Source organism: Psittacula echo (genome assembly GCF_963264785.1).
Source record: "Psittacula echo genome assembly, chromosome: 7".
NCBI lineage: Eukaryota > Metazoa > Chordata > Aves > Psittaciformes > Psittacidae > Psittacula > Psittacula echo.
In genome coordinates, this window is record NC_137740.1 from 35,271,753 (window position 1) to 35,285,934 (window position 14,182).

Here is a 14,182-nt window from a genome sequence, read left to right on the forward strand (position 1 = left end):
TATATTTCTGTCCTTGTGATGATGCCTTCTAAACAATCTTGATTATGTTAACCTGAGCATTGATGCCTACCGATGCTGAATAATAATTCTTCACTGATTCTGCCTCATCAGTGACAGAACAGACTTTCTGAGTATGATGGGCCATCATGCCACACACCATAGAACAGAGGGACCTATCTCAAACACACAGGAGACCTATCATGCAGTCTCAGACAAGCAACAGATAAGTTTTGCCAAACTACAGATAAAGAACAGTGCATGGTACATCTAGAAATCACCACTCTATGATTCTAGTTGGTTTTGACACAGACTTCTGAACCAGAAAGATCGTCTGCCAGGAAGCAGGAATAAGGAGAGTAAAAAGCTGTTACAAAGGACACTGTTTGACTTCGTAGGAGAATTCTGAAATATAAAATTTTCAATATTAAAAATTAAATAACACAAGAAAATGATGCTAATAATAAAAAGAATGATAAGGGAAAAAAACAGGCCCAAGTTCATCGACATAAGTTAAAAAAATTAAAAAGGCAATGTCTTGGTATGTTACAATGGAAAAAAAATCAAGCTTAGCACACGTGTCCACCCAGACTGTCACACCACCTGCCAGGACAGACTTCTGAAAGTCAGTAAGGCAAGTTGTGGAATGAAGCGTTGCAGGCAAACTTCAGCACCTTTTAGCAGCAGAGTGAATAGGAATGAACACCAGACAAATATTGTACAATACTGCACTGGTGGGCAGGGACCCCGCTGTTTGAGGGGTAGCATCCCTTACAATTTCTGTTTAATGTACTTCATTACAATAAAGTTTGATCTGCCTATGAGACAGCTGTGCTCCTTAGAGAGCTTTACAGATTAGAAGTACAACAGGTTATTCCTATCTCCTATCTATCTGCAGCATCACAGCACTAGGACAAAATCCCCACCTTTGAAACCCACTGTACTCACTTTCATTACAGACAATGCCAGTCCACCCAGGTGAGCAAACACAGCCACTGTGTTCACTGTTACATCTGCCTCCATTCAGACAATCCTCACAGCTCAAGCTACAGTTATTGCCAAAAGTGTTATCAAGGCAAACTGGAATGAAAAATACAGAAGGCTTAGTGAGCATACAGACAAAATACTTCCACAAGCTTTCACCTCTCATCCCAGATGTACAAGTGTAAAAAGGAACCTACGCAACGTTGACAGCCTGAGATAAAAGTATTTATGTTGTTAGCATTAATGCTGGTAGTGTCACAAATACCACTGATCCATTGCATGTCCCAAATAGTGATTCCTAAACTTCCTTCTCCAAATTTTATAGTCTAAATAAAAGGAAAGCTGAGACTTATCTGGAATTTATTCCTTTAAATGCTGTAATTCCTATCAAAGAGCACTTAAAACTACTTTTTAAAAGCAAATATCTTGCCTTCAGAAAAAGTGAATTTGCACCCAATAAAAGCTTGATAATACTGTATGCAATTAGAAGTATTTTGTGGGAGAGAATCTCTTTTTCTCCATACTAGGCTATGCTTTTTGTTCTTCTATTGCAGTAGGTGGATGTGGTGCTATTTAAGCATAGCTCAGCGATATTTTTAACAGCACAGTCTGAGTGTTATTCTAGGAAAACAAAGCATAATAGACATTTATCCCTACCTTTTTCTTCACGGATATGAAAAAAGGGTTAGTTTATATGGGAAACCTTATGTGTAAATGCATTTCTCCCTCACCTCCCTCAACCTCCTTTTTTCCCTTACGCCCACAGACACCTGCACCCTCATGTTCTTTCTTTGTGAGGTCTATGGAGAAAGGCACAGAAAATAAATGTTACTTGCTGCTAAAATACCTTGGTATCATTAAGATCCTATCCACATGGTCAGTTTATTGCCTCTGAGGCTTTATGGCTTTGGCTGGAAGCATTTTGGAAAGGGATTTTGAGCAACACCTGCAAGCGAGCTGGCAGATTGTTTCAGCTAACAGTAAGTCAGCAGGCTGGTTGCTTCTCGCCAGCAATTTTCCATGTGGGGCTAGATTTCCTTTAGGTCTCAACACCCAGCTGTCCTTTTTTTTGTAGCTCAACAAATGCCGAAGCTTCCAGAGACATTCAGAATCTTAGTGCTTCCACTTGGAACAGGTTGTAAGTTCATACTTCAGGAATAATACAGATTATCAGTAAAACATTCATTCAAGTTATAGAAAGTATTTAATTACTTTTGCCAGTTTACTGTTAAAGCATGAGGGTTTACAATATAGATAGCAGCACAGAAATATGTCTGAAAGTATGAGAAATAAATTAGTATTTGGGAGTTAAAAGTACTTATTAAACCATTAAAAGTTCCATTTCTCCCTCACCTTCTCCTTCCATCATGTGCTGCAAAGCCTCAGCTTTAGAACAAGTGCAGATGCTCTGCTATGACTGATAACACCTAAATTTGTGTGGCTAAATATAAATAAAACATGCAAAAACTGGTTTCTAGGCCTGATAATTTTGCCTGTGGTTATCTCATTTATCAGTTTCCCAATTGTTTATTAGTGTTGCTGAGTGCGGCTAGATGCTATGTGATTTGGGAGGTCTTAACTGTTTTGTTCATAAAAATAAGTTAATTTTTTATTAAAGCCAAGACCAATTCCTGATTTTTGCCTGTAGGGCACAGTACTCAGAGGAGTAATTAAAGCTCATATAAAAATCACAGGACATACATAACAAAAATAAGAAATCTCTTTCTTCCCTGGTGACCACTGGCACATACTGTACTCATCAGAATGAAAGCACAGGGTTTCAACTCATCATACTCTTTAGGTGATGAAGTTACTACCTTCAGACGGAAACACTGAAGTCATGCAAAGCTCAGGTGGGGTGCAAAGCATCTTTTGCACTCACTTCTGTGACTGTGTGGGCTCATGTGCTCTCTTTGCCACCAGTCATGCCAAGCCCTTGCCCAGCCTGAGCATTGCGAGCATGTGTCCCAGCTTTTTCCAGAGAACATGCCCAAAGCATCAAAAGGGACATGATTTCTCCAGAGGGTTGTTTTATTCCATGAAAAAAAGAATGCAAATATATTAAGCAAAAACCCTCCAGTGATTATAAAAGGGCTTGTTAAAAGGGCACACATGTCCCCAAACCCATTGCAATAACCCATGCAACCCTCTAGACCTGGGATATCTCTTTCTCATTGCTTCTGAGGCTTTGTGCAGACTACCTGTTTTTCCAAGAAACCTCCCATCCCCTGCTTGCTGTGCTCTCACTTTTCCACTGCTTCCTCCCGCATCCCTCCCACGACATCCAGGCAGCAGCCATGAGCAGTGAGCCTCCCTGTTCCTCAAACATGCCCTATGTGGGATGGGACATGTGGTAATGCCACCTCTTTGATGGCATAGAGGACAGACAGAAAGGATTAAAGCTCATCCCTTCTCTGCTCCTCCTGACAGCATAAGCCCAGCCAGCCCAGCATAACTCTCACCCAGAATTCTCTTTCTGACACTATTCCCCCAGTTTGCTGTAATGGCTAAAAGTGATGCTTGTTCACTCACCGACCCTGTGCACCAGGGTGAGCTCTCCTCGTGGATCTTCATCCTCGTAGAGGGCACCAAGCGAGTAGCGAAGGAGCTGCGGGGGATCTCTGAACTGCAGCCCAGGAGCCCCGGCAAACCCCACTGCCTCCTCTGCATCCACGTCCTCCCCACCTAGGGCTGACACACACACACATGCCATCAGGAACTGGCCCTGACTCTTCCTTACAGCTTTTTAATTCATTGCTGTTTTGTTTTAATTTTAATTATGCTGGTACATTTTCCACCTACACCACTGTGCAGTCTGCACAGCAGTCACAGCTGATTCATTTTCTCATCTGTATGTACAAACAGAGTTTCTGCTACCCAAAAAAGAGAAATGGGAGAAATGGGAGGGAGGGGGGGCAGGAGAGGAAATCCTTCCCTCTCCTTTCTTCTGGAAATAAACTCTGGTCATGGAGAGTCCAAAAAAAAAAAAAAAAAAATTAAATGAGGACTTTAATTTTCCTCACTTGAAGTTTGAGATTATTTTTAGTTAATGAAGGTCATTACTTTGGCTCATTTTGGAGATGACATATATAGACTGAGGCTGGCAGTCCAATTTATCTTCAGAAAACCTAAAATTTGAGCCTTAAAGTGATGGGAAATCATTTGGCTTTCTTTTTGGAGCTGGTTAAAATATCAGACTCTGTCTAAGGTTTAACAGGTGCTAAACTTGGTTGTAAAACTAAGTTGCTAGGCTAAATTCTGTACTGGGTACACTGGCAGAAATCCAGAATCACACCACTGACTTTAGTGGAAAACTTGCCATAGTTCATAAAAGCAGAATTGGGCTACCTTTTTTTCCACAGGATGTTAAACTTCACCAAAAGATGCAAGAAAACTGTCAAAATAGTATTCATTTCTAGAATGTGTGGTTTAGGTTTTCCAACATATCCAGGGGATTTAAGCACTCATCTCTCATTATCTCTGGCAAAACCCATTACTGGAGGATTAACTTGGGATCATGCAACTTGGCGTTGTATGTAGCTCTACCCTGGCCACATTCAGAGATGGATATCAAAATCCCAGAACCTGTGAAAATCCCAGTTCTGAATTCACATTTCAGATCAGTGGGAAATACTTAATGGTCTCCAATATGTAAAAAAAAACTTACCAATGCAGGACCATCTGTTAACACCAAGCCTGTAACCCTCCTTACATACACATTCGTATGACCCCAGAAGATTAACACAGAAATGGTCACAGTTGCCATTATTAAGACGACATTCGTCCACATCTATTAAAACCAGATACAAACGCTGATTAGGTGCAAGTCCTTCTGTTTGGAGAGCACACTCTCTGCCTGGCTGCATCTGAAAAATTATTCTGCACATATGAAAACCTGAATTTTTAGTACTTTGGGGGGTTTCTGCTTCTCAGTAGAAGTTAAGATATCAAAACATTTCAGGACAACATGGAAAGGATTATTTCATCTACATTTTTGTCTCAAGTGAAAACAGCTGCTTTAAGCTGTTAAGCTCAGTTGATCCTTCGGTTATTTTGAAGGCTTTCCTTTTGCAGAAGTAGTCTTTAACACGTATCAATATACAGTGTCCATGGGGAGAGGAGGAAAAGTTCCTCTTTGCTGGCTTGTTTCCCACAGACCCACTTCTCCGTGCTGGATCCTGGGTTATTACTGTATTCCAGTCTCACAAAGTGGAAATTATACATTTTCAAAACCTCATCAGCAAAGCTCGCATACCGTCACTGATTCTCTTATTAGAGAAATGTCCACAAAGCTCTGTGATGAGCTTTGACAGCATTTCTTCTATCCACTGCTGTGCTTAGTTAGACTAAGCCACTGCAATCAAGGGACTCACCGTCGCAGGCACAGCCATTGGCATTTGGCTGGAACCCCGCTTTGCAGGCACACTCATAGCCACCTGCATAGTTGATGCAGAATTGGGAGCAGCAGGACTCTCCGGTCTTGCACTCGTCCAGCTCTGCAAGAAAGGAGCAACTCGTTCAGCCCTTAGGCACAGTCTGAGCTGCTCCATCAGTTTGGCTCAGTTGCTATTGTGCTTTTCAGCACATGCCTTTCTATGTCTTCTACTCCCTTCACCCACATAAAACACTGAATCCTGACAGCAGCTCTCTTCTACCTTCTCCCACAGTAGCAAATACCCTCTCTGTCCAAGGAGAGGCACCTTTGCTTCAAGTCTTAGCTTCCACAAGGTGATTTACAAAACAAACAACAATTAGGTCTCACCAGCCCACAAATACCACCTATTTAACAGTAATCTACATTTAAATATTTGCATTTTTTTTACATTCAACCTTATTCAAAACAAACTGGTAGTGAAACAAAGCTCTGATCCAACAAACCATTTGCTGGACATCAGCAGCTTACTAGGTGCACTTGTATTTTTTGATAACTAATTGCCCATTGCCTTATCTTGCCCTGTGTCCACGTGGAAATCGGTATAATTGACACCGCTATTCCGGTTATTAGACAGGAGAATCAAGCTGTTATCTTTCCACTGCAGGCTCTCAGGTGATGCCAGCCCTTGCAGCCTGCCGAGCAGGTCAGTGGCCATTCAAGGGCCACCTTGTCAATGCTGAGTCTGCAAAATGCATTTGAACGTTACCCAGATGAGCAGCCGCAGATAGGAAAGGTCAGTGTCTCAATTAACCTTGGAAGAAGTACCAACATTATTGGGAAACACCGACAGGAGAAAGAGGAGGAAGAAAATGTAATTAATCAATCAAGGTGAAGAGGTCAGCATGAAAATGATAAATGCAGGTTATTTGAACACAAGAGTGTTTTAGAGAAATCAGACAATGACTTGCTCGAGGGTCTAGCAACAGGCCCTTGTCTGTGCAGGAATGTGAAGTGTGCATCCAACAAAAAGGAGATTTTTGCTGTTAAGAGTAGCTTTTCACGTCCTCAGCCTTGCCAAATACTTCCCCTGTGCTCTCACTTCCCTCCTGGACACATCCAGAGTAACTGCTTCCCTCTGAAATCCCCATCAGCAGGTCACTGAGCTGGGGCACAGGCAGGAGGCTGCTCTGCCTCCTCTAATCCGTACACAAACAAGACTACATAAACCATCCCACCCCTGCTAGGCTCTGCGGCCAAATCTGCCTCCCTGACCTGCTTTTTAAGCTCCAGCACAGGTCATGTTGCAGACCTCAGGGCTTCCCTCCTCCCTCCTCTCTCCTGTACTTGGCTTTTTTTTTGTTGCAAGGCTCTTCTTGTCTGTAATGTCTGTCACATTAACCAGTGCTCTCACTCTCTACCTCTCCTCACATCTTACTATACTGCTGTGTGGTACCTGCTCTGTTTTTTTCCCCCTTTTCTTCTTGGCTATTCTTTAAAATTTTAATGGTATAGTGACAGCAAGCCTCAAGCAGAACAAGATACAGTTTGCACAGCAAAAGGAGTAAACAAACAACAAAATTAAAAATCACATTGTAAAATTGTTAAAACGTGAATTAATCTTTAAGGTCTTTTCTTGAAATGAAAACAAATCTAACTATTGCTTTCACTTCCTAAGTGAGACTTCTCACCGTCAGAAGTGCAATCTCATCACTGAGCCAGTCTGATAGAAATACAGCAACTTCCACCACACAAAGTGGAGCTTGCACATGAAGCACTTCAGAATAGCAGTGCTACCTCTCCCAGCCACAGGCATCTTCCCGGCTGCCAGCTGAGGAAGGGAAGGCAAAAAAGTCAGGCAAGTGATGTTTGAGCTGCACACAATGAGATATGGCCACAGCAACTGGCAATGCACCAAATTGTCATCTTCCATTTGGGAGGCAGAACTCCTTCCCCATGTTAATTAATACTCCCAGAAAACCTGCAGAGCAAGGCAAGCTGGAGCAGTGGCTTGGAAGCACCAGAGGATAGTATTAATTAAAACTTGTAGAAGAAAGGAAGGCAATGGGAAGGAATTTCCTTGAGCTACAGCTCTCCTGCAGGCTGCCCTTGCAGAGAGACCCGCCGCACCTCCTCCCTCCTCCTACAGGAACACTGCATTTGTCATGAATTACCTGAACACGTTTTGCCATCAAAATCGAGGTGATAGCCCTCGTCACAGGAGCAGCGCGGCCCTGCAATTGTGTGCTCGCAGTGGTGAGAGCAGCCACCGTTGTTTTCCTGGCAGCTATCGACAATTTCCATTTCAATGCCTGGCGGAGAAATAAATCAAAATGATGTTAAAAAGCAAGCACAGGGGGAGAGTCACTGGAGAATAAGCTTTCTGTAAAAAAGCATCCATAAACTCACTGCTGTAGCAGGAAATATAAACTGAACTCCCACTCACACCACAGAAAAGCACATTTTGGAGCCACTGAACTCTGGGTATTTGTCTCCTTGTGTCATAACAGTGTATGCTCTTGACTTTGGTAATGTGAAGCTGGTTCACCATTCCAGCAGTCTGCCTACTACAGGAGCACTCATAGGTTTCCTGAGATTTATGCTTTGTTTGAATGCAATAGCAAGTTCTGCCCTTGCCTCAAAGGAAGAAAAGAACCATCTGAGGAACCCAGGTGGTCCATCTCAACCCAGACTGCTTATGCTTTCCAATAAGTAACTTTTAGTGTTGTGTGCTAATGGGAAAGAGTTTGATTCTGAAACATCCACCAAACACAAATGTCTTAAAACTTTAACAGCAGAGTGCTGTGTGACACCAAACCACAAGGTGGCAAGTCTGACACCTAACCACAAAGCAGAAGATACCACAGGTTTTGACTGTGGATCTAAGGTTAAATATAAGGAAGAAGTTCTTTACTGTGAGGGTGGTGAGGCACTGGAATGGGTTGCCGAAGGAAGCTGTGAATGCTCCATCCCTGGCAGTGTTCAAGGCCAGGCGGGACGGAGTTTTGGGTGACATGGTTTAGTGTGAGGTGTCCCTGCCCATGGCAGGGGAGTTGGAACTTGATGATCTTAAAGTCCTTTCCAACCGTAACTATTCCATGATTCCATGTCCCTTCAACAGGGCACATGGCAGTTTCCCTGCTGGGACTTTGACCCCCTATAATTAAGACAGTGTGGTGGCATGATGCTGTTGCCACCCCACTTCACCCTGATGGACCATCCCAATCTTTCTGCACTGGGTTGCACTTGACAGTCCTCACAACATTTTGGCCAGATCCTGTGGAAGTCCTCAGATAGAAAAGGTAGCATCTGGCCACCTCATTCCCACCCAGGTGCTTCATTGGATGATTTCTTCAGGATGAAAACAAACTATAAGCTCAGTTCTAAATTTTCTCCTGAAGAATTACCCAGACTGTTTCATTACATAACTATGTAGAGAGGAATTAATTTCCCATAATATGCAGGAGAACTGAGAAACACCCTCCCTAAAGGAGCCACCATACTTCCAGAAACACTGCAGCTCAGAGCTGAGGCCATCAGATTTGGTGCAGAAGGATGGCATTTCCCCACTGCCATGGCTCAGGGACACATCTGTGTTGGAGGCTTTGCTCCTACACTTTTTGTGCCCTCAGGGAGCAATCCGCCTGCCAAAATGCAAGTCTAGCTGGAAGAAGATATAAATTAGGAGAACATATATTGAAGGCTACATCTTGTGTATAGTATGATTATTTGCAGCAGGGAGAAGAAACCTAGTCTCCTGTCCAGTGTGTTAAGCTGGGATTTAGGAAACCCAGCAATCAAATGCAGAATCTGACTTTATCTTGTCTTCATCATTTACTTTGTCTCAGTTCTTCATCAGTAAAAATAGAATAATAGCTCTTCCACCTGACACTGGGGAAATGAAAGAATAAACAAAAATTATAAATTTCTCAAGCACTGGGATAACCCTGACCATGAATAGATGCAGAATGTTTTTATTTTTATTATTTGCTTTATAATATTATACATAAGGCACAAAGAATTACCATCCCCTGAGATTTGCAGAACATGGAGAAAATACATTATCAGAAAAATCACAATAAAATCTAAGTGGTCTAAAGCACTTTTTTTTATCCCAAGATAACAGATCATTTCATATCTATGTATTAATTGCATTTCCTCTGCCACTGCACTATTCACAGTGCCCCCCATCACCTACGAAATAATTCTCCAGGATATCTCTCGCATAATTGTTTTTTGTTTTTAATGTATGTTAATGCTTTGAAACTGGGTTTCATCCTCAATAAGTATTTCTTAGAGACACATTCTTAAAGAAAGCATTCATTCTCTGGCATGCAGCATATTTTCCTAAGGAAATTCTGCTGAAAGCTCTTGCACAGTATTATTACATTGAATGATCTTTGCTCACCTCTTTGCTGAAACAGGTCATGCTTTTGTCTGCATTCCAGTGAGCTTATGTTAGGTCCATAATAACACCAACTTTTCCACATCATCTCCTTTATTAATCTAAATTTGCCCTCAAGGACAGCCTAGGGATCACCTATCAACTAACAGTGCTGGAAATCAGTCCCCTCCTCAAGAAAAGTGGTGTTGATTAAGAAACCCTGCTGGTAAGAGATAAGCATGTGAGGGAAGACAACAGAGCTCAGCATCATTTTAGTTTGTGAAATTTCAGTTGTTCAAATATTATTTGCATCCCAAACCTTGCTTTTTTCCTTTTTTTTTTTAAGGCATCGACTTAATAGTGTCAATAATCTCAGAAGAAACATAAGTAAACTTAGAGAGATAAAGACAGGAGCAGAACATCATGTTTTTTTCTTGCCTCAGATGTGGCATATAATAAAATTGGGAGGAGGAGGGCAGGAATGAATGTATTTCACAGAAGAGCAATATTTTAGTAGTTCTACAATAGAATTCACCAGTCTCTGAAGAGAAACCAACATAGCTATTTGCTTTTTGAAATGCAGTAATTAAGGTCTGTGAACACAGGCTTAGGAATATCAACCTGCAAAACCAGCAGTAGCAGAAGATGAAGAAAATAGTATTAAGCTTGAGATTTTGCATAGATTTATGTTGCTGGGAGTGCTAATCCAACTGAATTAAAAATGAAGTATAGCAGTTTGCAGATAAGAATGCCTGAAATGCATAACTGCAAAAGTGTCACTTACGGTAGCACTGCTTTCCATCAGCCCCCAGCTCGAAGCCCGGATTACAGACACAGGTGAAGGATCCCAGACTGTTCACACACCGATGAGCACACCTGGCTCTTCCTTCTGCACACTCATCAATGTCTATGAAGCACAGAGAAAGGTAAAGACATTCTGTCCTGGGTTCAGCAGTAGCAGTCATTTTTTCTCCTTCTTAGTAGCTGGTGCAGCACTGTGGTTTTGACTTTCAGCCTGGGAACAGAGCTGATAACACCTATGTTTTTAGTTGCTGGTCAGAATGTTTAGTCTGACCAAGGACTTTCTGAGCCTCATGCTCTGCCAGGGAGGAGGGGAAGCCAAGAGGAAACAGAGACAGGACACCTGACCCAAACTAGCCAAAGAGGTATTCCATACCACAGCACGTCATGCCCAGGATGTAACTGAGAGTTATTCAGAAGGGCTACTTCACTGCTGGGTGGGGGCAAGGTATCGGTCAACAGGTCACAAGGTGTTGTATTCTCTTCTCTTGTTATTTCCCTTATCATTATTATTATTGGTGGTAGCAACAGAGGTTTGTGTTATACCTTAGTTATTAAACTGTTCTTATCTCAACCCGTGGGTATTGCATTCTTTCGAATCTCCTCCCCGTCCCTCCAGGAGCAGGGGGAAGAAAGGGTGGGGGGAGAAGTAGACTGCGTGGTTCTAATTTATGGCCTGGGCTTAAACCACGACACATCCATTTGGACATTAAAGTAAAAAATAGTATTTCTCTACATGTACATGGCTGAAAAGCACATCGTGATGTTAGTCTACAAATGGCAGCATCTGATGAATCCAGGAACACTGAATTCAACATTGCTCTACAAAATAAGCTTTTTTTCCAAACACCATTGATCTTCAACCATTCAGTGTGAATATTTACAATATCAAGCATTATATTTACAGTATCAGCCAAAGCAACTTATTATTCCTGTAAAGAAAGCAATGCCCAAATAAGTCACATGAAGAATTCAGAAGAAAGTCCTATCTCCCACTACCCTGAAATTATCACTAAGTCTTCAAAACTACTATATTTAAATTAATGGAACAGGAAATAGCTGATATTTTCTGAATGTCAAATGATTTGGATTGAGTAGTGGCTGGGTTTCAGCAGCTACAATGGAGACAGATCTCCTCAGTCACATCCCTGAATCATGCTTCTACAGAAGTCCAGCTAGGAGGCATCTACTCTAACCAGCAGAGTTTCACCATGCTTGTAAGTAAAGAAAAAAGGTGAGGAATTGTGGATGGAGAGACCGTTCTTTGCCCAGCCCTCTCTTAAGGCTGTCAAATCCCTTCTCAGCTTTATACTCACTAGTTTGTATTTTGGAGTTAAATGCCACCAAAGGCATCCATTTTCCTAAAATCTCAGTGGAGCATAAAACTACTCATAAAGAATAATTATTGGGGAAAAAAAAAAAGAAAAGAAAAAAGGCAAAGCAAAAATACTAAACGCTGCTACTGTGGAGCACAGCTGCAGACATTAGCCTCTGTGCAAAGACTGACATTATCTTGCATACAGCAAACCCCTAACCTACCTCCTGTTCCTTCTCTTGTTCTGACATTTTGCTTGCAAAATACAGATTATTCACTGCACCGATCGCGGGTCAGTGTCTCACACACAGGAGAGAAGAGTCTGGTGTGCAGCTCTTCATCTTTTACCACAGCAAACCACTTTCTAACAGGTTTTATTTTTTTCCTTCGCATATGCTGTAACCAATGCCATAGTCATGGCCCCTTGTACTTGAACACAAGTAGCTTTACAAATGCAATCAGCCTACTTGCAAAAAGAGGCCTCAGGCAGTGCAAACACCACACACCGACTCATGAAAATTTCAGGATAAATGACAGCTTCTCTGAAGCAGCCATGTGAGTATAGCTGCTGTTTAGACTAAAATGGGTTCTCTCTCCTTTTTCTGTAATTGTCATTTTGCAAGTAGACTATGTTGGCAAATTCTGTAAATGTGCTTTTCTCTTTTTCTGCTTTTTCAAATAGAAAGAAATTGGAAAACTGAAACACAGCCACCATTCTGCACGTTTCTTCCTATCTTTTAAATACAGCTAATAGCTAAAGTATGACATTTTACTTGCCCTCTGTCTCCTTCTAGCTCATCTTCCAGAGAGCCAAATACTAGCTTGAATTTTGCAAAAGACATTGAATAATTTCTTGAAGAAAAAACCAATAATTGTATATCCATAGTAAGACATGATGCCTAGCAATTCAAAAGACTGTTGCCATGAAGTTGAGAAGAAAATTTGTTCCAATATGTAATACTGGAAGTTTCCTAGTGTGTTAGTTTATACATAAATTAATGGAATTGTCAACGTGTATCTGAGATAAAATGAATAAAATGCTGACCCTAGTATTAAACCCACTGCTGATTCCATCTATTAATCACCAGTGAAGTGTCTACACTGCTTTAAAATAATCTACTTTTTCAGTAGCCTTACTCATGAGTAATCGCAGTAAGACAGAATAATCACTGAGCTGTGCAATGGTACTCACAGAAGAGCTTAGAGACAACTGAGTAAAATACTCAAGGTAGGAAGTATTTTGCAAAGCACCCAGCACCACCTAAGACAACAATTTTAATATTGGCAAAATCTTGACCAAGTTTTCAAAAGGAGGAGTTTATAATTGGTGTCCGAATACATACCCTGATCCTGATAAGGCTGTTAAAAATCTGTGCACCATGAAGTCTACAATTGCTTTTTCCTTCATAAAACTGATAATCTAGCTTCCAAGTATCATGTTGAAAGAAAAGTAGGTATTTTGATAGCTAATTGCCCCACATTTCAGCTCAAAAATGCTTTAGATCCTTTTGAAAATCTCAGACTAAATACAAGACTTTGGAATTCAACTCCTTAAGCACCTTTCTTTGGAAATCTTACACTTCATAATTTTTCTTAACGGTAGTTTGTCTATTAATACGGAAACTGTTCTCCAGCTAAAAAGTCCTTTGAATTCTAAATAGGTTTTCAGTGGCCTGGTTCAGAGTTGACTTGAACCAATTTTCCAGGAGCTGTATCTGGGGCATTATTTTAAAGGGACCCTACAAGAATGACACTACAGCATCTACAAATCCAGTTGCTAGAAAGCATGGTTTAAGAGATCACAGAGTAATTTTCATTAATAAAATGGTTCTTCAATATTATTGTGTGACATCAATATCACAGAAAGAAACACCATTTCAAAATGCAGACATATATTTGTATAACATATTCTTTTCCATTCAAAACTCAGCAAACCAGAGTGTGTATTAGTATCTTTCTTCCCAATAAATAGTCCATAGTTTCTTACCTAAACAGGACGTTTTGTCTGCAGAAAGATAATATCCTGCATGACACTCGCACTTTGCAGTTCCTCTCTCATTTTGACAGATTTGTGAGCATCCTCCGTTCCCAGTTGTGCAGGGGTCTATCACTGAAACCAATTAGAACACACTGTCAACTTAAAGGTCATGGTTTTGTCTGAAAATGATCTTACCTGCCACTGTTATAAGTAACAACAAAGATTACTGTAGCTGCAAGAGATTAGACTGGAAAAAATTGACAGAATTTGGTGTACAGTAAAGCCATTGTTTTTCTGAACACTATTTTCTCTGTTGCTGGACAGCATTTTTCATAGAGCAGCAACAATGCT

General features: G+C 41.1%; 1 protein-coding gene across 1 annotated transcript in view; it reads right to left on the reverse strand.

The window, feature by feature from the left end:
* LOC308224258 (uncharacterized protein) overlaps positions 1-14,182 on the reverse strand; it is a gene marked incomplete at both ends in the record, with an annotated part of 205,342 nt that overhangs the window by 46,154 nt on the left and 145,006 nt on the right. Inside the window, 7 exons of the mRNA XM_080624010.1 lie at positions 946-1,077; positions 3,514-3,672; positions 4,649-4,771; positions 5,355-5,477; positions 7,528-7,665; positions 10,522-10,644; positions 13,841-13,963. Of these exons, the coding sequence (XP_080480136.1) occupies positions 946-1,077; positions 3,514-3,672; positions 4,649-4,771; positions 5,355-5,477; positions 7,528-7,665; positions 10,522-10,644; positions 13,841-13,963 (921 nt within the window). The remainder of the gene's footprint in view (positions 1-945; positions 1,078-3,513; positions 3,673-4,648; positions 4,772-5,354; positions 5,478-7,527; positions 7,666-10,521; positions 10,645-13,840; positions 13,964-14,182) is intronic.